The following is a 24,411-nucleotide window of genomic DNA, read 5'->3' as shown; positions in this document are numbered from 1 at the left end:
AATTTCGCGTCCGCTTGCGGGTAAAAAGAAGTCAAGCTCATCAAAGTATTCGTTTTCTAGAAAAAGGCGCCGAAAAAGCCAGATTCAGCGAGGCAAAGAAAAAGACTCGTTGTTGTCTCCAAACCTTTCAGGTAGCCCCGAAATATTCGAAAAAATCACGAATTTCATTCTAGAACAAATTTGCCTGATGAAATTTTCCCACGAAAGATGACCCCTGAAGCAGTGCCGACAAGCCCGATGGTGGTGATTTCGAGATCGAGGCTTCAAGAAGATCCTTTTATCATAATGACGGGTCATATTTATGAAGAAATCATAAACTTATGCAAATAAAGCTCTTTATATAATTTTACAATAAGAATTATTTGAGGAATTAATTTTACTAGTTTTAAAGTCTAACCACACATAAACTTCAACTACCTATAATCGACATTTTCGGCCGAAAAAATTAAAAAAAAAAGCCTTTTGACCCCGAAAAGCTTCTCTGAGCGCAGATAAAGAATCATCTACCGACCCGAAAATCACCGACCTTTTCCAGTACTCCCGTCTTTCTTCCCGTTCAACAAATCATCAATTTTTCCGAAACCAACTTCCATCAAGCCACAGGTTCAGTTCCCAAATCATCCCTCTTCCTATTTTTCTTTAGAAATCGCCCGCCGAAAAGGCTCTATCAACTTCATCAAACCCTATCTTCATCTCCTCTTCGAGATCCAGATTCGAGAAAAGGTCCTCCTAAAAATCTGACTCCGAAGATTTCGACGAATAAGAAAATTAATCGAAAGTCAAGACAAATGATGATAAATCACGAAAAGGCGAAAGCTCTTCCGCCGCTCGAGAATGAGCCTGTTATGAAAATTGTAATAAAGAAAAAAAGAAGCTGATCATTTATATTTTGTGTTTATTATTAAAGATGAATTAGACACAAAAATTTTTATTGGCATGAAAAATAACAGGGTTTGTTTCAAGGAAGTAGTCCTTCGCTATAGGTTTTATTTCAAAATTTTCTTCTATGTTCTCATATATTTTTTCTTCATCAATTGTGAGCCGATGAATTTTGTCATAACCTTTTTTCGGAAAAAGGTATAAATAATTATCGATTTGGAGGCTAGATTGTTGAAAGACGTCCTAGAATTATATTTTGATCAATAAACAAGCTCTCTTATGTTTAAATAAAATTGACGTCACTTACATATTTCATTTTCCCAAGTTGTGTCCAAACATTATTCTGTAATCGCCAAGCAGATTTTGTTTGCGATCCGCCGAGCAAAAGAAGACTCCCATCATTCATCGAAACAAAAGTATGATACCATGATCCTCTAATATTTCTACATGAAATTATGAAAAATGAACGATAACTTGCGTTGGATGATCGATACCAGGGGTCCGATTTTGGCACAAATATGAAGTCTACTTAAATGTTTTTTCAAAAGCTCTGTTGAGATGGTCTTTAGTTATTAAAATCCATCATATATTCGTGTCCGAAACGTACCATACTTTCCATAAATTTGATTTCGCCGTGTGCAAGTCTGATCTTCATCAAAAAATCTGATTTTCTGGGAAGCTTAAGACTAAAATCGATATGTGGTTTTGTTATTCCCCGTATAATCCCGATTTTCGTCGACCTCCCCCTTAAAAACCATTTGATTGGTCAGCATTGCTACACAAAATCGGATCCCTGATCAGAAAGAAAAGACCATCCAGTTGAGTTGAATGTTTCAACTATTTTCTCGGTAGGCTTGGCCTCATACGATGCTCTATTCCCGCTTCCAACAGTTACAGGTTGTCCGTTGTACATTCCGAGCCCTCCACCTCCATGAATTGAGTTTGAAGACTTCGCGTATTTTGAAGATGTCCCGTTAAAAAATCTCACAATTTTTTGCTAGGTGATAGGAAGAAGCAAAACAAAGAAGAACTTAACATTTTTACTCGAGAAGAAAAAAACAAGAGAAACCTTCAGTATTGTTATTAATCGAAAGAGCGGCACTGTCGGAGCTCTTTCTAAAGAGCAATTTTGTTGACAGCTCTGTAAAATGACAGTCTTCTAGATAGGCAATCTATTGATTGAAAGTTATCTTTTTTTTTTAAATAGAACCCTTTTTATACCTTTTGTCTGTCTGATTTAACGCCAAAGATATAAAATCTATTTTGCCAAACAGCATATAACGCGCTCTCAGCATAATTTTGTTGATATTGAGTATCTGGAGAGGTAATTGTAGGGAGTCTTTTTGTTTTTCCATCACCAGATATCAAATAAGAATCAATGAGCATCTTCGGTATAACAAGAATGAAAGTTTCAGACTATGAAATTCGGGCGTTTTAGTTCTTTATCAAGCTCAAATTTTCTTACCAGTCTTTTTTGGGTCTTATGTTAAGTGTTATTCTCTATGAAAATTAATGAAAATACCTCTGATGTTCCTTGAGAAGAAATTCCTTCACCAGACACAGGATTATCCCCATCACAAAGGTTAATTTCTTTATCTCCCTGGAAACAAATTCTCAAAAATTCCAGTTCTGTGATATTTTTCTGCTTTGCGTAATGACGACAAGTTATATATCGTATCTTATACCATGAGATTTATAAATTAAAGAAGAATTAGATATGAAGAAATTACCAGAAGTGGTTCTGCCTTCTCAAAGTTATCATAAACTTCATGAAATTCATTTGAATCACACACTTCCTCAACGCATTCTCGCTCAAAATTGCCTCTGTTCCAATACTCTTCATATCCATCATTAGCTCTTCGATATCGAAGAAACGAATTTGCTTCCTCCCTCTTTAGACCTTGATCATTAGTTTGATACTCGCGCAGGTCGAATGTAAAGCCAGTTTTCAGAAAAAGTAAATGAAGAAGTATCATGTTAGGAAAAAACTGCGGGAGTTTTCAGAGCCTGTTGAAGATACTTAGATCAGCAAATAAATAAGCGTCCTTATTCCAATAGACCAAAGTATGAGAGGTCAAAGTCTGATCAGTTCTGAAGTTTGCTACATGTGGCAGTCAATTTTTGAAGAATGTAGAGGTCGTTAATGTTCTAAAAAAGCAGCGCTGCTTGAGCCGTACTTTCGGTTGTTTACCACTGTGCTCAAGCCGTGCCCCTCTTGAGGACTCCGGGAAGTGACTTCAAAGTGTGTTAATATAATTTCAAAACGCATTCGTTGATTCAATGACGTACGTTTTAGAAATCCCTCAACCAAAGGTTCTTCAACAAATTTTGCAATCAGTCAATAATATTTTTAAATCAGTAAAGTCGTTTATTTTTGAACAGCATAAAAAGGCAGGAAATATTTTAAAACATCTTCTCCATTGATAATTTTCTTCACCCATTTCGCATCTTCGAGTTGTTCTTCTCAAATGTCGTCTTTGGCCAATTTCATCGGGTGTCGTTGATTTTTTATACCTTTCCAAATGGAGGATTTCATCCTTGTTTTCAAAAGCCATTTCTTCAGAAAACAGGGCGAAATCAAAAGATGTCGAGTAATTTCACAATTTTTAAAAGGTTGAAATTTTGAATTTTGCGAGTCGAAGAGAATTATTTTACAGGGACTTTTAACAGGGCAGCTTTTGATCAAATTATTTTTTAAATTTTATACTGCGAAAAATTTTTTTATCATTATTTTTGTTGAAAATTGTGCGAAAAGAGTGTCGTAAAACTGCAAAATTGAAATTTTGTCAAAAAGGATGAATTATTTACAAGCATTTTTAGAATTGACGAGGAAAGAAATTTACAAAATGTTATTTACACAAAAGGCCCGGAAATCAATCAAGGGGGCCATCAGCTCACTTTTGGTTCGACTAAAAGTGGAATGGGCAAAACTTAAAATTAATAGTAGAATCTTGAATAAGAGCTGGATGGAGCTCGTTTTGGGGAATGGATCGAGGGTCGGTCTTTAGAGATGGACAACTTGTCCGTCGATGCAGAATTTTTCAATTGGGTCGTATACATGAAGACCGCCACAGCAGCTCTAGAAAATCAGGATGAGAATTTTTCTTACAGAAAGGGTCTTTGATAACGAATCTTTTAATCGAGCTTTCTGATTGGCTCTGGCAAGGAACACTACTTAGGCTGAGGCTCAGCCAATCAGAAACGTAGGATCATCAGATTTGTCATTAAGAGTACCTTGACGCCTGTATTGTAAGGCTTATCATCGCAGCAGGCATCAGGAGCAACCCAATCATTTCTAGCATGATGTCCATTTCCCCCACTGACTGGTCGTTCTTCTACAAAATCTCATAACCAACCTTTTTCAACATCTTGAATCTTACTCTCAATCGGATTCTCAGTCAAGCAGCTCAAATCATCGAGGAATTCAATCGGGTTAAATTCTTCAATGTCACCATCGAGCTAAAAATTCGAATTAAAAATCGAGTTCAACGAATCAAAATCAAGGATCTCAAACCTTCATTCCAGGCATATTTGGGAATTGGTCGTTCCAAATGTTGCTGTCTTGGTTGTTTGTTGGGCATCGATCTTCTCGTTGGCATTTTTCGCCATTTCGGACGTAGCCATCTTTGCAGAAGCAGCCTGAAAAACAGTGTTTTCAGCAACAAAAAATCATGCAAAAGGAAAAATCAAGAAGGGGATTGTTGATTCGAAACCTTCAACAACATGATTGTCAACAGAAATGTCGACTGGTCCATCGCAAGACATTTCAGTGTCGGTCTCGTCGAAGAATCGCTCGTTCTTGCCGCATTGGACTGGGCACTCGAGTTCCTCGCGCCAGAAAATGTTCGTCGTTCCCATATCTCGGCATTCGTTTGCATACGCTTCAAGGACGTCGCATTTGGCTTGTCTGAAAGAAGGGGATTGAGGAGTTGGAAAAAGAAAGAGGGCGCTTACTCGATATCGAGGTCGTTTTCGAAGTAGAGGCACAAATCGTAGACGCAATCTTCAAAGAAGCTACCAGCGACATCGTGAACCAAGCAACCTCCGAATGGACCTGAAAAATGTTTTGAAGAAATGTTTTTTGAAGAAAAATGATACCTTCAGCGTCCAGAATAGCAGTGCAATGAGTAGCAGCCTCTCTCAAATTGTTGGCATCACAGACTTCTGGTGCTCTTGGTGCACCTTCTGGAAGAGAATCGGAGCATTCGTTGATTCCGTCGCCGATAATTACTGGCAAGTTAGTGGCAACCCAAGATTCTCCTGGAGGAAAATTAGAAAATGGAAAAGAACAGTTGTTGATTTACCGAGGATATTGTCGTCTTCGGCGCTGATGTCGGATGGCATACGGTCGTCATTTGAGGGATCAGCGTCGGCATTGCCCATAAGGCCGCAGACATTGCCCATATACTGTTGAAAATCAGATTCAAAAATTGAGTCAAAAGTATTTGCAAACCTGGCAAGGCAAGTTGATCTTCATATTCTGCTTGCCGTTGAATCCAGCCGTCAATCCATCGATACCAACTTGAACCCTAACATAGTTACCCTTTTTATAAATATGACCGACTCGGTCTCCAGCATCATCATTAATGTCAAATGGAAGTTCGGCTTCGTCCAATGAGCGGATTTCTGAACAAAAGTGTTTATTTATCGAGTTGAGCGGAACCAAAGGAAGGTCAACGGGGATAAGGAAAATGGGGATAAGTGTTGTTGGGGCAAAGAGGATAAGCTGCTCTAGAGCGGCTTAAGATTTTCCGAGGGATATGAAAAAGTGAGCAATTGGCAATTCTTCATCATCTTATTGGATAATGCGGGTTAGCGGGGTAGACGTCCTTAAAACCGATTTTTAAGGACCCTGACTCAGGTTTTTTTACGAATTGCCGAGTCCAGAAGTGAACCCCCTTATCAACAAGCTGATAATTTTCATCAAAAATGTTGTTGATTTTTAACTCACCAGAGGTTCCATTTGTCCAAACAGAAGCAAGCTGAATAGCAAGGTCCTGTCCAACGGTGACGAATTTTGATCCAATCTCAACGTCGCCTGTTTTCACAGGCATTTCCACGATCATCGTTTCAACCCAAGCCATGGGTCGTGGCTCGTTCCTGGCAGAATTTCTTGTTTTTGGATTCATTTACTTTTCTAATCAAAAAAGGGGGGAAGTAGGGAACACTTAGCATATCTGCCAAAAACGAATAAACGGGGCTTGAAATATGCATTTCTTGCGGTTAGTTACGCAATTCTGTGGATCAGAGCGGTTCATTATCCAGTCGTAGATTGTTGGCTACAGTAGCTTTCAGTCATTTGACTGTATTTTTAATCCACTCCTGAAAGATTGACGATTTTTGGCATAGATGTTGAACTCGCTGAGAATATTTCCTTCAACAGATGTAGCGGCGTAAGAGCAAAGTCCTAAAAGTGAATGATAAAGGGTTGAAAGATGATTGGTTGATTGAATGGTTAATTTAGCGAACCTGATAATTTGTACGTGCAGCCGCCCTGGTAATGGATCGTTCGCCCGTCGTAAGTATGATAATGAGGATCTCCAGAGGCGCGCGCTAGTTTTGCATCGTCGGGAATTTTCGCTGGCTCAAAAGCCATTGGCGGATTGTTCTAAAAATCAGGATAAAAAATTGAGAAAAGGCAAAAGGTCCATACATTGATGTCTCCATTTCGAAGATCGCAAGAAACCAGTCGTTCTTCTGCTTCGAGGCAAAGATCTTCATAGTCAGGGCAGCAGTCGTTGAATTCTCGGCACATCTGAAAGGGAATTTTTGTCCGATATCAAGTGATAGTGCAGTTTCGCATAATATTATTTTCCACAATTCTAAGTTAATTTGTGTTCGTTATTTGGTTTCACTGAAGTGTTTTATTGAACTTGACTTCGGATAATCAATACAATTAAAATAAATAATGGAGGGAATTTATACTGGCTTATGGTTTTCAGTTAAAAAATATATTTCTAGAAAATCAGAAAAAACTTTTCCTATCTATCTAAGTATCTAAGGTTTTAATCTGAGTTCTTATGAGCGAACTCTTGTTAGAACCGTTTTCCTAGATACACCCTTATTTTGGTCGCTTAGTTATCAAATGACCATATTGCCAAAATTTAAGTTGCGGCTTCAAATCTCGAAATGCGGAAGTGGATAAACCCTGTTCTAGATTTACCGCTCTATTTTCATTTCTGGGCTGATAAGTCCTATCGAACCCTTTCTATCGAAAATTTCTTTGGTTTCTCTAAGAATTTCCTTGAAAACATTAAGGGTGTCCTTTTTAAGGGTTTCTATTGATGATTTTTTCGCAGAATTAAGAAAGTGACACCCTTATTTCACATAAGAAAGCTTCAAAATGCCTCTCAAATGTATTTTGAATATCGAAGGCTACACCCTTAAAATTTTCTTCAGTGAACAATGCTTACTTGATCACATGAGCATTTGCTCCCAGGAGCTTGACAATTCCAGTTGGATCCAGCGCAGCATTGACTTCCAAATTCACGATTGGCGCACCTTCCCATCTCAATCGGACTCAAGGCTCTTCCAGCCAAACCTTCAGCATCCCGAGCGTAATATCGCAACTGCTCGAGAAGGCTTCCACGCGACCCAGAGCCGCCTGTCAAGCCGGGTCTTTGCGCCAAAACGATGTTCTCCGTCAAAATCGCGATTGATGTTAAGGACCTTAAATTGGGATTAAAAATTGAGACGAATTGGTTTACAAACAGATGATGTCCTGCCAGATTAGGCAATATGCATGCAAATATATAAATCAGCATCAATTTGTATTCAGAAAAATAAACAAAAAATAATTAACTGAGATGAAGATTTTCTGTGTTTCTTTCTTTATATCTGCTGTTTTGAGGTAATTTCTTTATATTTAACATAGAGATACCCTTATTTTCAAAGCTGTTCTTGAAAAAAGACCTTCTTCTTGCGCTTTACAAGCAGATTTACAGTAAATTTTAATATTTTTTGTCTGTTTTCAATCGATAATCGGTTTGGTTTTATTGCTGATTTTCAAAATAAGGGTATCACTATGTTAGCTCTTAATTTTTTTTTCAAGCGATCTTGTCTTTGGCGAAGCTCTTTCGACTTATTCTGCGGCAGAGCTCAAATGCTTGGAAAGAACTCTTGCTTGCGAGGTATGAATCATACCTAGGTAAACTTGATGAAATATGAGCTCTTTTTTTAGATTTCAATATAGAGAGTTTAATACATTTTTAGAATCCCCAGAAGCTGGGGATCATTTTGACTATTGATACTTGGGGGTTTGGTTCATGCCCTGAGGCGTTTTAGGCCTTCCAAAGTCCAAAAAATCGGGCAATCTCGGTGAAATGGCCATAACTTTTGTTCTCCCCACTTTCTGATGATGCTCAGCATCTCAACTTGTAGCTGGGGTTCTGACGGTTCAGAATCTGTGTAGAAAACTACCGGACACCCCCCATTCTAGCGCTCCTAGAACCTCTAGAAGTTAGGGAAGTCCACCGAAAATCGGTACTTTTCAACTGAAATGTTGTAAAAGGTGTAAATTTTTGTCCGAAATCGATCAAAACTCGATAAAATCCGCTTTCTGATGTCCAAAATATAGTTACAAGGCATCGAAAGTCACCTCAAGTCAAATTATGTGCAAAAAAAAATTTCGTAAAAACTCACCCGAAGTACTCGATAATGACCCAAAATATATTTTTGAGGTCAAAAAAACGATTTTATTATTCCTAGATCGTTTTTGTACAGAAATATACAGACAAAACGGACAATTCCGGAACGGGCAATTCCGGAGATTTGAGGGAAATTTCAAAAATTTTGTAAGCGCACAATTCCTGAAAGTTAAGACATAAAATTCAACTTAGAGGCCTATTCTCTATACAGGGCCACCTTTTTCGAAATAATTAGGAAAAATTTTCTGAAAAGAAATCAGCGAAGAGTCAAAAAAGCCTTGCGCAGCACTAAAAAAGTCCATTTTCTGGTTGACACCCTTAAAAAAGGCACTTCTGACCCAAACAAATTTCAAGTCGAATTCGGACAATTCCGGAGATTTGGCGATTTTTCCCGAAAAAAAAACTTCCGGAATTGTCCGTTTTGTCTGTATCTGTTTTACCATATTTTAGTAAAAAAAGTACCGATTTTCGGTGGACTTCCCTAACTTCTAGAGGTTCTAGGAGCGCTAGAATGGGGGGTGTCCGGTAGTTTTCTACACAGATTCTGAACCGTCAGAACCCCAGCTACAAGTTGAGATGCTGAGCATCATCAGAAAGTGGGGAGAACAAAAGTTATGGCCATTTCACCGAGATTGCCCGATTTTTTGGACTTTGGAAGGCCTAAAACGCCTCAGGGCATGAACCAAACCCCCAAGTATCAATAGTCAAAATGATCCCCAGCTTCTGGGGATTCTAAAAATGTATTAAACTCTCTATATTGAAAGCTCAAAAAAGAGCTCATTTTTCATCAAGTTTACCTAATCATACCGTATGATGCACTTTCCTCATGACACCCTTAATTTTTCCATTTTCAGGCGAGATCGAAAATTCCCGCTTATAAAAACGAAGATATGCGAGCTCATGCGGCGATCGAATGCATCGATTTAGCGATGGATTGCTTGGCGCTAGAATACATTGGAAAACTGTAAAACGACTGTAATGATAGAAATAAAATAGGGCTCGACAGTAACTGAGTTATTCACTATCAACTGTTAGCGAAAACGTGCGGTATCGCCAAAACAAGGTGCCAGAGTTGAATATACAAGTGCACCTTTATTTAACAAACACTTTCGATTTTGTCTGTTGCGTTTCACAAAAACGTGGATTGATTATGAACTTGATTGTCCGATAGAAAAAAATCATAGAGGAAAAAATGGAAAGGCTTGATTTTCATTTTTTTTATAAAATATGACTCATAAAATTGAGGCAATATCGAAAAATAAAAATGATTTTCTGGATCAGGGTTTTGATTTGCCAGTAGGCCAAATACAGCAATCTTATTGGTCTTTCAAAAACACAGTTCGATTCTTCGTTTACGCCTAAAATTGAACTTTTGATGAGCCAATTTTGACTTTCCTAAACCAAAAAAACTTCTTGGTTCGCATTATCTTTTCTTTTTTTTTCCAAAAAATCAAAAGTTGGCAGCTCAAAAGTGACAAATAAATTGCAACGTGCCTGGCGTGCGGCTATTCGATCAAGCAGGTGCTCGAATGATCGCGGTATCCTTCCAACCGCCGCCGCGTCCAGCAGCTTATAAAATCGGAAGCGGACTGACAGATACGCCCTATTTCTATTACGTCTTCTAAATTGAAAATAATATTTGACTTTCTGAGACTTGGTATTTCCTTCTACATCTGAACAATCAATTTTCGACTCGAAAATCAAATTTGAAAATCCAACGAAAAAGATGATTTATTGTCATCTTTCCTGAAAGAACTTTCAAAACATTTCAGGTTTTTGATTGGAGCATAATATATTTTGAGCTTTCTGATTGGTTGAAATGCTAAATTAAACTTTCTTGTTGGCTGAATTAGATTTTGCCTATTTTAGGGCTTCAGCCAATCAAAAAACCTTCAAAAATGAAATCGGCCAATCAAAATCGCGTATTTGTTGTAGTTCGTCAGAGTTTAAAAAATTCTATTTTTGAAATAAGTGTGTTTCTAAAATCGAGTCAGCGCACTGAAAATCTGAAAAATAAATTTCACGGCCAAATCGGCAAATCATATTTGATTGATCCATAGCGTGATAATAACGGCTCTTAGCTAATCCCATACAGAGGGTAGTAGCCTTGCGTAGTTGTTTAGAACCACGACTCCGTCTGTCAAAACAGGATTACGCAGTTCAATTACAGCTCAAAAATTAAATTTAAAAATTTCGCGGCAAATTTTTGTTTGATCTTTTCGAACTTTCAGGGCCACTCCAAGAAGCGTGAGTAGGAATCAAAGAGGGCTAATGTGTCCGGTGTCACCGGATAACGCTCTAAATGACTGGAAGGTTCAACTCAAAACCACCTTCGCATGAAATTCTGGTCATTAGTGTCCGCCCTCCACGATTCTTCACGACCACTCTTCACCTTTTTCAGATTCATTTTTGCATTAATGAGCTCAAGGAGCAAATGACAATGGCAATGATAAAAAAACGATTTTCAGGAAAAAATTTTTCATAAAAATTTTTCCAAAAAATTTTTTTCATCAAAAATTTTCCCAAATTCGCACTTGAATTTTTGCCCTCTTGTAAGCCCTCGTTGATAAGGAACCCCGGGCTTTCCGATAAGTTCTAAGTTCGAGGCGCTAGAATCGACGCTCTTTTGATCAAGCTCTTTTTGAGTCGAGATTGCGCTTGTTCTAAAAAGGCACAGTAACCGGCGTTCACCTTCAGTTAACCAAAAGTGCGAAAGTTTGCACGTAACCGATGCCCTGGCTCTAACTGGATTCCGTGGCCGCAAGCTCATTCTGTACAATTGTTCTCGGTCGCCAAGAAGCCGCGGCTGGGCCCTTACGTCAGGATCGCCTTACCGACGAGATTTTTAAAACTGTCAAGACGGAAGTGAGTTACGGATCACACGTAAGAAGTTTTGCTTTTTTTCGACGAATTTCGTTGGATTTCGAAGAAAAAGTTCAAATTATCAAGATTTTTCAAAAGAAAAAAGGTTTTCAATTGATGGTTTTTCGCTTCTTAAGGGTGTCAACAGCGATCAAAAAGTAAAATTGGGAAAATCGTTGTTGACACCCTTAAATTAAAAAAAGCCACTCAAGGGATCAGAGGTTAGCCCGCGGCTTTTTCTCACGAAAATATTAGCCGCGCTAGCGCGGCTATTTCAAGTTAACACCCGAAGCCGCAAGCGGCTTCGCAGTTTAAGGTGCGCAAAAATTTTCATCAGCATGAACCTCGATTCGGGAAAAAGGAGGTGCCGTTGATTACAAATGAAGACGAAGTACGAAATGTTTCGAAAAATAGTTGGTCGGTTTGTTTAGATGGGTTGACGCGGAAAAACGTTCGTTATGGAGCGCGCTTACGCAAGTGGAATGTCCCGGTCGGATTCCAAGCTCCAGAAGTCCCGTCCTTCCGCGTTATGGAACACCTCTTCAGAATTCGCCTTTTTCGCGCGGGAGTTAGAATTTGCAAGTTTAAAATGGTAAACAAAGAGCATTCTTGCATTTTTAAACTGAAAAAGATGAATCAAAATGGAAATTTCTGGAAATTCAAATGATTTAAGGGTGAACACGACGATATTTATAAATCAATACAAACGAAATGGAGTGTTAATTAATAGTTAATTAAGGGTGTCAACATCGATTTTAGCCAATTTTTCAATCGATTTGGACACCCTTAAATCGGGGTGTCTTAAGGGTTTCAACGTCGATTTTGGCCAATTTTTTGAATCGATTTGGACACCCTTAAATCTGGGTGCCTTAAGGATGTCAAAAACGATCTGTGCTAATTTTTAAATCATGTTGACACCCTTAAATCGAGGTGTCTTAAGGGTGTCAACAACGATTTGCGCAAACTTTTTGAATCGATGTTGACACCCTTAAATCTGGTGGCTGAGGTATCATTAGAATCCAAGTAACTTTTAGCATTCTCTTTTCCTAGAAAATTTCGACTCTTGAATTCCAAAAAAATCTCCTCCTGTCATCGCGAAAATTCCTTAATTTCAGCTTTTGGAAAAATTCTGTGAACACGTGCAATCGGTGGGGAAATTCACGTCTCGCGAATTTACGGCGCGGTTGTTGAAAATCCTTCCGAAGAAATTTTAATAAAGGAGCACTTTGCTTCTCAGACTTGGAAACTCATCCGAACATGGGGACACAGCGGCAGGGGGAAGTACAAAGCGCTAAATTCAGGACCAAAACGTTTTTCGACAAGTTTAGACGAACCGCAAAGAACCATTCTTTTTATGAAGAAATAGAGCCTTCAGAAACCTTAAAAATATTAAAATGTTAAAGATTTTTTTTTTCAAAATTTATCTGAGTGACATCCTTAATCGACAAAAATAGCAATTTGATATGAGTTGAAAAATAGGCTTTTTCAAAAATTAAAAAATTTTTATTTAAAAATAAATTATAAAGAAAAATTATTAAATTCAAGATGGAAAAAATACTTTATCAAAGAATTTATTATTAAAAAGAATTATTTTAAAAAAATAAACTCAAAATTTCTTTTTATAAATAATAAATAAATCCTTTTAAAAATAGGTAATTAATTTTACGTTGCATCAGAGAAAACGAATTTTTCTAAGTCGAAAATTGCATCAGTGAAATTCCGGAAGCTCAGTGAAAAATGCGGTTCTTGACTCGGAAGAGCATGTTTTCTTTGCACCACAAAAAGAGACGGGAACTGAAAATATTGCTACATAAAGCGATAAAAATGCTTATATAAGTCGTTGCATGTTGAAATCTGGACTCGATTAAGAGAGGATCATCCGGGGTCGTCACGAGAGCCCGCTTAGAAACGATTACGACTAAAGTTTATAGGTACTAGGATTAGAAACAAATAAAACGTTGATAGGGATTAGAATGGTTCCGTTCAGTCCTTCCTTAAATTCTGAAGCCGGATTTAATGCATCATCGATAATTTGTCTTTTCTTTCAATAATGCAATGATCAAGTGATCAAAGTAAAAAATGAATCATCAATTGAGAATTTCGGAGAATTTTCATAGAAAAATTGCGATTAAGATAGTGACACCCTTTATATTCAAAAAGTTCGAGGTCGCTTGGCAACCTGTGCAGAAAACCTGAGTCAGGGTCTAAAGGGCGAAAATAGCTAGAATATTAAGGGCGTCAACAGCGCTTGGCGTAATTGTTATTGACACCCTTAAATTCATTAAAAAAGGAGTTTTTTCGAAGCCGCCTTGCGGCTTCGTTTGTAAAAAAGCCGCCTTGCGGCTTCTCATATTTTTAATAACCCTGACTCAGGTTTTTAACAAAGGTCGATTCCCGTAGATTTTTGTTTTTTTTGATAAAAAAGGCATTTTGGTTATTTTGTAAAATTTCTCGTGGAAAATGTATTCAGTAATATTCTGCGTAAAATTCGCGTTGACTCTGTGATAAGTTCCCCAAATCTTCATTGAGCCGACCACGCGTGTTGGCGATAATGTTGGATTCGTTTCGACAATAGCCGCGTGTTTCGACCGCGCTGAGCTCCAGCAAGTGAGCTTTGTGGCTTCGATTAGCCGGCCACAGAAGCACAGAGGCACTTGCGCCAGCGAAATGAGCCACAGCGGCGCGATTTCATTCTTTTCTTCTTTTTGAAGAAAGCGTGGAAAAACGCAAAAGTGGCAATGATGACGTTTTTGCCACTTTTGAGAGCTGATAATTTGCATTTTTAAAAAAGCACTGATAAGAAGAACCTATTGTTTTTCTTTACTGTATTGCTCAAAACGCTCCATCTCGCCGACGACCACTTAGAATGGAGCAGGAATACAGTAAGACGAATTTCGCGAAAATAGACTCAACGTTGCTGGATTCTAGAATGCGCCGGATGGATCAACTTACGGATTACCGATCCCATTTGAGTGGCTTATTTAAGTACCCTGAAAAAAATATATACATAGACATGCTGTAGTTTGCCCTGCAAAAACAGTCGTTTTCACGAAAAACTAGAATCTGAAGTAATTTTGAGAATCTTCGACGGCCGGAAATGACAGTCTGCGCAAAATGTGATTCAATCAGTCTGAGTTGGTTGGACTGTTATCTGACATTCTGCATATATTCAATATAAACTTGACACTTGCGAAAGAGAAAGGATGCCCTGAAACTTGATGATTCATCGAATCTTAGCAAGCAGGTGTTGATTTCTTCTTCTTACCTAAACAAACAGGTTAATCTTTCAGTTTAGCATTAAATTTATAAAATTTAAATAAAAACGTCATTGAAATTCAAAAAAAGGATTAAGAAAAAGGATTTTGAATAAACATTAAAATACCGATCAATTCTGATGATTGCCCTGAAAACTAAACCCGAAAAAGCGACACCAAGCGAGCAGATTTCGTTTTCTCTTACGCCCGGAGGACTCACTCTGCTGGAACAATTCTGAGTGAAAAGAAGAAAAAGACAAAATCTTTCGGAAAAAACCTCTCGAAACTAACGGCATGAGACATTCTTTTCTTAGAAATTTATCCTTACAAGAAAGTGAAACATCTCCTTATAGTCTAGTCATTAGTTCTTGAGCTGTGCATTTCCGTCTCCGAGATTTCACAGGTGCGGTTTTCACTCCGCCACCGCGGGATTTTTCACTATTGCTCATTTCAGAGACACGGCAGGGGCCATAATGGACCGCGATGGTTAACAATAATAACAAGAAGACAAAAAAATTTCGAAGGAAAGTTTGAATAAAAAAACAGAAATGATAAAAGAAACACGAGCTGGAATTGGATTCTAGCGTCAGCGGTTCATTTGAGATGCGATTATCGCCGACGCCTCATGTTTGTCATTAAACTTTCCCTAGAGGGATGGGGATGATGTTCCAAATTTTTGGTATTTCGGAGTTACTACTGCTGGAAATTTTGAACCGCAAGTTTTTGTTTCCGAAAAAACGCTAGAATCGCTCATTTTTTGCCTTGAAACTAAGCTTGCTTCTAAAAGAAGTTGTTGATATGAGTTAATTAAAAATAGGCTCGTTTGTGAGTTGCAAATTTTATGAAAGAATTTCGCGCAATAAGGGGGTACCTGAGGCTTTTCGGGGACAGAAAATGGCTTTCTCAATAAACAGGTTAAAAGTAAAAAGGTTAAGGGAGTACATCAAGATTTTCTTTTGCAAGAATTTAGCTGTTGCCTTCATCTATCTTTTGCGATGGGAAAATAAGGGTATCACAATCAAAAAAGAAAGATTATTTTTGTGTATATAAATCCTCTTAAAACAAAAGAATATTAAGGAAGTCATAGAAGAAAAGAATAGAAATATCAATATTGAGAGAGATACCCTTAAAATCCCCTTACGAGTTCCCGATCTAAATTGATAACATACATTTCGACCCGAAACCTCAATTTCCCCCTTCTCTAATTAACAAATTTCTTAACGTGATCACTCTCCCTTAACCCCACAACTCACCGCCTCCCTAGGCACGACGCCCTTATTGTACCCAAAATCAGAGCGACGGTTAAAATTCTAGAATGAATTGAGCGCGCTGGTGTCAAAAAGGTTGAAAAAATTTAATTGAATTTTCGAATCGAAAAAATAACCGAGCGTTTGATGCGGCCGGATTCCACGGCTGACTTTTTTGGAATTCGAAAATTATCAAAACTGGGAAAATTAACGGAACAAAATCTGGACGAAGAAGAGTAATGGGATTTGATGAGCGCTGAAATTTCTGAAATTTTCGGAAATAAAAAGGCTAAATTAGGGTTAGGGTTAGGGTTAGGTTAAGCATTTGTCTAACCTAAGGGTATCTAAGGGTATAGATACCCTTAGCTGGGGGAACGACTACAGTGAAACCCCAACTTAAGGCCACTTTTTGGATGACAGCTAATTTGAAAAGTGGCCTTAAGTTGGGTGATTCTACAACTAAGTTTGATGACGCTAAAATTTTTATATTTCTGGATTAAGGGACTGAATCATGGGAATCAAAAATGAAAGGCGGAGGACCTTATCAGAAATTTCTCGCACGAACCAAGTATGAATTGTAAAAACTGAATGCGCCATTTGAATCAAACCTTCGGTTATTTTTTCATTCTCTCAAAAATAAATTTGCTGCAAACATGTCGCAAGAAGAAAAGAGAATCCACATGAAATTGGCCGAGATAAAAAGATATGCAGAGATTCTAGTGAAGACGCCGAAGAAGAGTGATGCAATTTGATTTAAGAAGATTATCAATGGGCTGATTCGAAAGAAACATGATGGAAAAGACATTCCGACGCGGATGGAGGTTGAAGAAGTACCACAAGCTCAAGTGAGAGAAGATGCCGACGCTGAAAAGCCATCGACTTCAAAATCGCCAAAGAAGCAGCCGAAAATAACGAGTTTTTTTATTAAAAAGTAAATCTGCGATTTACTCACTGTGAATAAAAATTGAAAAAAAAGTGGATTTCTTTCGGATGACAGATTTCGGGGATTTTTCAAAAAAGTGGCCTTAAGTTGCTCGGCCTTAAGTTGGGGTTTCACTGTATTTATCATTTTTCATGATGAGTCCCTTAATTTCAGGCAACTTTTACAAAGAAAAACATAGGAACAGGGATGAAAATTAAGGGTATCACGTGGCATATCTAATCATTAAAGAAAAAGTCATAATACCAGTTTGCTCCTTATTGAACTGTCTCAATTCACAATTGTTAGTGTTTTTTTTTTGTTGTTAACTGCTATCAGTTGTAAAAACAGTACAAAATTAAGGATATCCGCCTGTAAAATACTTCTAAAAACGCTCACTTACGGCGAAAATCTACCTCGACAATGAGACACTAGCGCAAATGTAAGTCGCAAGTTGCCTAACGAGCGCTCATTAGAGTGCCAAAGACAACGCATTGAACAAAGCTTGATTATCCAGCTTGTTCCAGTGCGGAAAGAAGATCCCTCGAATTTGAAAATTTATCTTTAGAAATTCCCGAATTCCGCGCTTGAACGGTTCTTCGGTCGTGTTTTCTCAGAGCACTTCCTGGCGCGGGAAATTGACTGATTCTTGAGAATTTTTACAATAAACATGGTTTTGTTAGAATTTTAATTTACAAAGGGGTACACCCTTAATCTTTGGAAGGTTTTTATTTGACGAATTTATTTTCACTTAGTTAGGGTAAGAGTTAGGGTTAGCCGTTAGCCCTAAATCATTTGAATTTTTATGTTTTTTCCCTCAGAAAAATAGTGAAGTGACACCCTTATTTTTCTTAGTCTTCTTTACGCAGAAATTTCATAAAGAGCTATTTTCGTTTTGACGGAAAAAATTAAGGGTGTCACTAAATAAAGTATTTGACAAAAAATCGTGTTAAGGATATCAACGCCCTTAACTGTATCAAAACTTTTTTGATGATTTGTTTTCTTTTTCTAAAAATCTCAGTTTTTTTCGCACGTTTTGGGAAAATTTGTGGGTGATAAGAAAAAGCAAAACTGACACTACCTTGACGGTGCGTCTTAACAAACGCGGTCGAGAATTGTAATTTTTTGGCGAAAAAATGAAGATTTCAGAAATTTCGCGAAAATTTGTAATTCAAATTTTCGAACACAGATGGAAAAAAATTTTAGAAGCCAGATCGGGGCGGAGCGAAAATTTCCTGACGTTTGAAAATGCTCTTTTTGATAGAAGTTCTAATTAAAAGAGGAGCCCTTGATCAAGGAGCTTCAAGAAGTTCTCGTTTTTTTGCTGATAAGTTCAATTAAGGCGCTGCCCCGTCAACTATCGCACAAGACAAAATCGACTTTTTGAAGCTTATCAGGTGCCGATTTCGCGCGCTCTAGAACTTGGAGCAAGAAAGGGGAGATCCTTAAGCAAATTTCAATAGACGGATTTGAACCTGATCAAACGAAAGGGTTAAGGTTATACCGGGTTGTTGAAAATCGAGTTTTAACTTGGATCATTTTCGCAGAATCGATTTCTAACAAAGAGATCCCCTTATCAAATTAATTTTTTTCACAACCAAAGATTCAAATTTTTAAAGAAAAAATTGAAAATAAGGGGGTCACTATGTTACATCGAGAAAAAAATCTTGATATAAACGATTAATATTGAGCGTATCCCCTTAAACTTAATTAATTTTTTGCAGAGAAACACCCTTAATTCAAAAAATTTTTCTCTAAAAACACTCAAATCGTATGATAACCGGATTAAGAGTCTATCAGTATAATCATCCGCATTCATATAAAACGAGTACCACGTGAGTACCTATTACCGTACCCCCTTAAGATAGCTCGAGCGCTCACACTCAAACCGGTTACGCACGGGAGCACCTTATCCCAGAAACCACTCCAAGCTCACGGTCGATCTTTTTTTTCTCTCTCAAGAGGGCGATTTTCGAAATTTTCCTTCAAAGAATTTTGTCGTCGTTGAATATTCCGCGAAACACCCTGTTTTGGAGAGAAGAAATATTCAAAAATTCTCGAGCGATGAAAAATGATGAGTGAAATTCGGATGTGGAAATGCGAAAAATGGCGGAATCTGATTTGGATTCAAGGTGATTAGCGATCGCCTTGGTTCGTTGGGGAAAATGAGTCAGATTTCTAGAAATTAAGAAGGGGTACCCTTATTCTTAGATGAACATTAGGGTAAGGGTAAAGATCAGGCAAGAATAAGGGATGAAAAGTACATTGTCATTATTCTCTTGTGGCATTTTGAGAACCTTAAGCGAAAACGTTTTTTTAAGAAAAAATAAGGGTATCCGCCTTAGTTTTTTTTTTGAGAAATTGTCAGTTAAATAATGTTGCTTCAATTTCAAGATTTTTTTAGTTTGAATTTCAAACTTTGAAATATTCAACAAATAAGTTAAAAGGCGCAATTACTTCACAAAATCACAATTTTGTTATTTACGTTATGAATCATAACTTATGATACCCTTAAGTTTTTCTTAAAAATAACAATTTGGTTAAGATTTTCTTTCTTGATATAAAAATAAGGATGTGCAATTTTTTTCAAATTTATTGATTAATTTTGCTTCAATGTCAAGTTAAAATTCAATCTTTTCGATTGCTGTGAGGGGTTTCCTTAAGATCTTTGCCTTCTTTGTAATTCCACGTAGCTCTCTTGTAACGGGGGACGTTATAATTCCCGGCGGTATAAATTCAACAACACAGCTTGAAATAGAACGAACATAAAAGAACTTGAATTATATTCTCCTCAGCAGAGGTTGGATAATCTCCGAGGCGCGAAAATCCCCGCTGAGCAATCAACGGACAAATGCGAATAATTGAGAGATCCTTTTAGGCCTCACTCGCTCAAGCTCTTAGTAAGTAGGAAGCCATTTCGACAAACGCGAAAAAATGGACTTCTTGAATAATCTTCTAGCGAAGAAAAAAAGAAGAAAGAAGTGAATAAGGTGGCTTCACGGAGGTGTTCGGGCAACCCGATTGCGGTGGCAACAAGGTGTTCACTCTCTTCGCTTTTCCGAGAATCTTCTTTCTATTTTTTTCTTTCGAGAAAAAAGCTGCGAGAAGCAGACTTATCCGATTGTACCGATTGAACTAGATTTTAATGTAAAATGATGTGAGTGAGGGGAAAGAGGTTATCGTTATCACGATAATTTTCTTACTCAATTATTTTCTAGTCCTTGAGATAACACAACGACACCCTTATTTATTCCGCTACCAATCTTGACCCATTTTATGATCATTTATCTTATAAAAATCATCCTTTTATTCTCAACTCTTTTTTTAGTAAAATATAATAAGGGTCTCTCTTCGCTTATTTGATTCTTAAAAAATTTTGTTGAACCCTTGCTATACCCTTAAGTTTTTCTTCATCAAAATTCAATTTTTCTGGAATAAATTAAATATTATCGAAAAAAAAAATAAAATATAATAAGGGTCTCTCTTCGCTATTTTGATTTTTTTGAAATTTTGATAAACGATCGCTATACCCTTAAGATTTTTTTCATCAAAATTCAACTTCCTAATTTTCATTCCATTCTCAGGTCACCTGAAAATCGCAAAGTAGTTGAATCGCAAAATCCCCTTTTTCCATAATCTCCATTATTTTCATTGTGGACTCAGAATTCCCCCTCTTTTTTTTCTGGTACACGTTATTTTTCCTCCTCCAAAAGAGTCGCCGTCCCATGCTTTCCGGCTTAGCCAATCTGATCCCTAACCCTCCATCGAACAACTCTATTTCTATTCTGTTTCTTACGCTTTTGAGTCGGGAGGAGGGGGATTTCGCCTCTTTGATCCCCCGCCGCTCGAAAAATATTATTCGAGAAAGGTGAATGCGATAATTTTTAGGCCGGCCTTTTTGGTTTTCTTTTTTTTTGGATTTTGCAAGAGCGACAAAAGTTGAAATTTAACGGGCACGGCGCATTTTGATCGGCGATTTAAGGGAGTTTAGGCGCAGTAATGCGAATAGATCCGCAGCACTGCTGGAAAGGGTCTATCTAATGGCTTTTTGATCAAATAAACGTGCGAATTTCTCAAGGTTTGAGACGATGGTAGAAGAAGATTCCAATCTACCAAAGAAGAGTCCGAAACTTCGACTTGACCGGATGGAATATGGGTGTGTATTTTCTATTTTTATAGAAAAAATGGGGCAGCAGCAAGAATCGACAAAAAACTTCGACAAATTTTGCGTGGGCGGTTACTCGGCTGCTGATTGGTTGGTAAGCAAAATCCTGGCTTCTGATTGGTTTAAAATTTTCACGCAAAATCAATCGGAATTTTCTGTTGGTTCCTTAGACCGAAAATTTCGCCTCGAAATTTTAGACCAATCAAAAGCCTTGATTCGACCAACCGGCCAATCAGAAGCTGTGTAGCCGCCAACGCAAAATTTTGTCGGATATCTTGTCGATTTTTGCCTCCTTTCGAAAAATCCCTCTAGATTCTCTAGAAACCATTCTAGAATTTGAAGAATCTAGAATAGGCTTTATCGAAAAAAAATAAACGTGTTCCAAAAAGGATAAGATTCTTACGGAACCCTGAATTCAGTGAAAACATTTCGTGTCCTATTTTGCTGCAAATAGATTAGAGCCTTATTTTTTCCGGATAATACTTTGTTTATTCAAAGGCCCCCACGAAAAGGGGCTAGTTAACGAAAAAGTGAATTCAGGGAGCTATTTTTGTAAAAATGAAATAAGCAAATTAAGAGTGCGATTTCTAAATTGAGAAAGGGAGGAAATCAAAATCGGCGCAAGAATTGATAAGAATTCGCTTATCAGCGGCACCCTTACACGTTTAGATGTTCTTATACGCTCAAGTATCCACTCACGTTACGAAACATTAAGACAGACTGACATTAAAATGGATTGGGTTTCCTCCCTTAGCGATTTTGTAACGATTCTTTTATGCATTTCACCGAGTCCTCAAATCAAGTTTCGTCGTGGATTTTTTATCATATAGAAATGGCGTTTTTCAATTATGTCTTTTTTATTGCTTTTTTGATTTTTCAGAGCATTATTGGGTAAAAAAAAGGGATAATACCTAAATTAAGTCTCTTTCTGTCGAAAAAATCCTCATGAATTGTTACAAAAAGTGAAATTCTTTGCAAAAAAGATCAACCTAAAGTACCTTCATAAAATTATTGAAAAACTCGTTTCATTAGCTTATTCTGGTGGTTATTTTTCTTGTCTAGAGAAAAAAAAACTTAAAAATCAGCCCAATTGTTAATGAATTTCAAAGTAAAAAATAACATAAAAGTCCTTTTTTGTAAATAAAAAAATTCTTATTTTCGCTATGTTTATGTTAAATTGACTACATATTTCATGTACTGAAACTGTACCTGATCATTTTTGGTCCTGTAGAGATCTCTTTGCTCCGTCAAAAAGTTCAATCAACTGTATTTTTCCTGTTCTTATCAAATCGCTTTTTCAAGTTTCTTTTTGATTTTCAGAAGTTTGAATTTTCTTGGTTTCAAAATTAAAAAAAAAGTAAAAAAAAAATGAAGTCTCCGCTAATATCTCAATTGGCGACTTGCGTAAAAACGAAATGGACAGTGCTCTCGGTTGTTCCTTTTCGTCGAGGACGCTGAGCGCGATGCTCGTGAAGATTCGCGGCGGCGAAAGCTTGCTCGCGAGCGCCCTCATCGCGAATCATCGCGCGCGGCGAACAGCGCCGTTTTCCAAGCGTTTTTCGGCGATTCTAGCGTTTTTACGGATTGGGGTGATTGGAAAGATAGATTTGAGAATCTCTCGCGATTCTCACTTTCTCAATTTTTTTTGAGTAACAGGAAAAACTTGATAGCCGACTTTTTATTTCCTAAAAAAACAAGTGTCTACTCGACTAAAATTCTGCTGTACCGAATATCTCATACAGTATCTTCTCTGTGGTGCATGAATATTTGAAAAATGTTGTCGATAATCCATATGAATCAGTCTCCTAGACAATCTCGAATAAACCCTTTTTTCGGGTCGAGGGGAAGGGTTGTTTTATGTGTCTATTTTGGTGAGATGGAATGTCGAAATACAATGTTTATGCATTTCAAGAGCACTACGTTTTATTTCTCATCACTTTGTTTATCCACTTGATAGGGTAACTTTTTCGATAGCTATTTCCATCGACTCAGTCTTTCTGGCATCCTGTTGATAATTTCCTGTTTAATGAACACATGTTTTCTGATGTTTTTTGACAAAGAAAAAAATGGCATTTACTTTTGATCAGTTATAATTTTATTTCCAGAGAAACAATTTAAGGGTGTCAACAAACATTTCACCATTTTTGTGTTTGCGATTTGAATCCAGTCCTCGAATAAGCATCGTTTTAGTTGTGCAAGAAATTCTTCTGCAAGGCCCTGTAATCAATCGAAAATGGATAGATTCTCAATAGAGCTCCCCCGCAAAGCATTGGTTTTGGAAAGTTGTAATCAGCGCCGCACTGAGAAACCGCACGGAGCATCTCTGATTTTGTCATCACAAGAGACCGAGTCATAAATTGCCGATGTCACAAGAGTTGGTGACAAGAAAATAAGGACACTGCGGGTTGATTTCAATACCATATCGTCCTCTTTTAAACCCTCTTTTCTCATACAAAAAGAGAATTTTTCGAACTTTCAAACGGAACCTTAAGGAGCCCCCTCCCTTTAAAAAATATTTTGAACAATTTCTTCTTTTGCTGAATTTGAAGTCTGTCGTTTTGATTGAGCTGAACTGCGCTGATCTGAGGCGTCGCCCAAAGTGAGCACTATTCACGACTTTCGCTCCCTAATCCTCCTAAACCTAACAACAGCTTTTCGAAAAATAGAAATAAATCAAACTCGCATAAGCGGCCCAGAGATGAAGCAATTCAGCTTCACGGAACGGAATAATTTAAGTTCATATTTGAATATATCGACGTCTTCCCCTTAAGTTCACTTTTCGGAAGATAAAATTTCTGTTCGAAAGAAACCAAAGGAAAGGGAGATGTACTTCAATAAGAAAAAAGCGCTTGTCATTGTTTTCCCTCGTGAAAGCTCTACGGGAACGATAAACCTATCAGCCGCCAATTTTCAAAGCTTGGCTGAGAAGATATCTCACCACCTTTGCTTTTTATCATCGGGCTCCATTTTTCATGAGCTGGATTAGATACAAAATGAACCCCAGCCCAGAATATCCTTAAGGGTATACTCGTCGATTTAGCCAATTTTCCTTTCCCCATGTTTATCCTTTCACCGTGCCCGTTTCACTCATTTCCCCTCTCTCTTCCAAAAATGTTTACTGTTTAACATTTCGACCTGCCCAAGTCGTTTAGTAAAATTTAATTTTTCCAAAGCCATTTAGTAGCTTACCTGGCTCAAGCTCTAAAGACGCACGCAACACAATAATCGCCACTTACTGCGCGACCTAGGCAGCTACTACCGCACTAATGAACACGAACAGGATCAGGTTAGACTCGCAAAAAGGACAATAGGGAAAGGGAGGAAATGAATCAGGATCAACTCAATTCTTTAAAAAGTCTAAAAAACCTAAGAAAATTTGGGAAAAACAAAGATTCGTCTTTGATCTTGATAAGCTGGAAGGGATGAATATGCAGCAAGG

General features: G+C 37.6%; 2 protein-coding genes and 1 long non-coding RNA gene across 3 annotated transcripts; 1 reads left to right on the top strand and 2 right to left on the bottom strand.

The window, feature by feature from the left end:
• Positions 1 to 3,233: 3,233 nt before the first annotated feature.
• On the bottom strand, positions 3,234 to 6,010 carry LOC145695723 (zonadhesin-like). Its single transcript, XM_081772732.1, has 10 exons — positions 5,831 to 6,010; positions 5,333 to 5,505; positions 5,184 to 5,286; positions 4,978 to 5,139; positions 4,834 to 4,933; positions 4,593 to 4,786; positions 4,394 to 4,518; positions 4,260 to 4,338; positions 4,114 to 4,214; positions 3,234 to 3,958 (listed from the first exon to the last, which is right to left on the bottom strand). The coding sequence occupies exons 1-10, from the start codon at positions 6,006 to 6,008 to the stop codon at positions 3,884 to 3,886; spliced, it is 1,290 nt and encodes a 429-aa protein (XP_081628858.1). The 5' UTR covers positions 6,009 to 6,010; the 3' UTR covers positions 3,234 to 3,883.
• A 145-nt stretch (positions 6,011 to 6,155) lies between these two features.
• On the bottom strand, positions 6,156 to 22,436 carry LOC145695725 (IgGFc-binding protein-like). Its single transcript, XM_081772734.1, has 5 exons — positions 22,182 to 22,436; positions 7,293 to 7,548; positions 6,533 to 6,634; positions 6,349 to 6,487; positions 6,156 to 6,286 (listed from the first exon to the last, which is right to left on the bottom strand). Exons 1-5 carry the CDS (start codon positions 22,187 to 22,189, stop codon positions 6,171 to 6,173), a joined length of 621 nt encoding a protein of 206 aa, XP_081628860.1. The 5' UTR covers positions 22,190 to 22,436; the 3' UTR covers positions 6,156 to 6,170.
• On the top strand, positions 7,677 to 9,513 carry LOC145695459 (uncharacterized). The gene is made up of 3 exons (XR_014133728.1): positions 7,677 to 7,729; positions 7,931 to 8,009; positions 9,380 to 9,513. It is a non-coding gene; the product is annotated as an uncharacterized LOC145695459 (long non-coding RNA).
• Positions 22,437 to 24,411: the final 1,975 nt, after the last annotated feature.

Source organism: Oikopleura dioica, chromosome 1 (assembly GCF_907165135.1).
Source record: "Oikopleura dioica chromosome 1, OKI2018_I68_1.0, whole genome shotgun sequence".
Lineage (NCBI taxonomy): Eukaryota > Metazoa > Chordata > Appendicularia > Copelata > Oikopleuridae > Oikopleura > Oikopleura dioica.
This window is presented reverse-complemented; position numbering and strand designations above follow the sequence as displayed.

Excerpts from the sequence above, each read along its gene's own strand:
- LOC145695723 (XM_081772732.1), bottom strand. The coding sequence starts at position 6,008 with ATGAATCCAAAAACAAGAAATTCTGCCAGGAACGAGCCACGACCCATG. Across the intron at positions 5,506-5,830 it reads TTGGACAAATGGAACCTCTG|AAATCCGCTCATTGGACGAA; the intron begins GTGAGTTAAAAA and ends ACTTTTGTTCAG. Across the intron at positions 3,959-4,113 it reads CTTACAATACAGGCGTCAAG|AGCTGCTGTGGCGGTCTTCA; the intron begins GTACTCTTAATG and ends CTGATTTTCTAG.
- LOC145695725 (XM_081772734.1), bottom strand. Across the intron at positions 6,635-7,292 it reads GCAAATGCTCATGTGATCAA|ATGTGCCGAGAATTCAACGA; the intron begins GTAAGCATTGTT and ends ATTCCCTTTCAG. Across the intron at positions 6,287-6,348 it reads CTGCACGTACAAATTATCAG|GACTTTGCTCTTACGCCGCT; the intron begins GTTCGCTAAATT and ends ATTCACTTTTAG.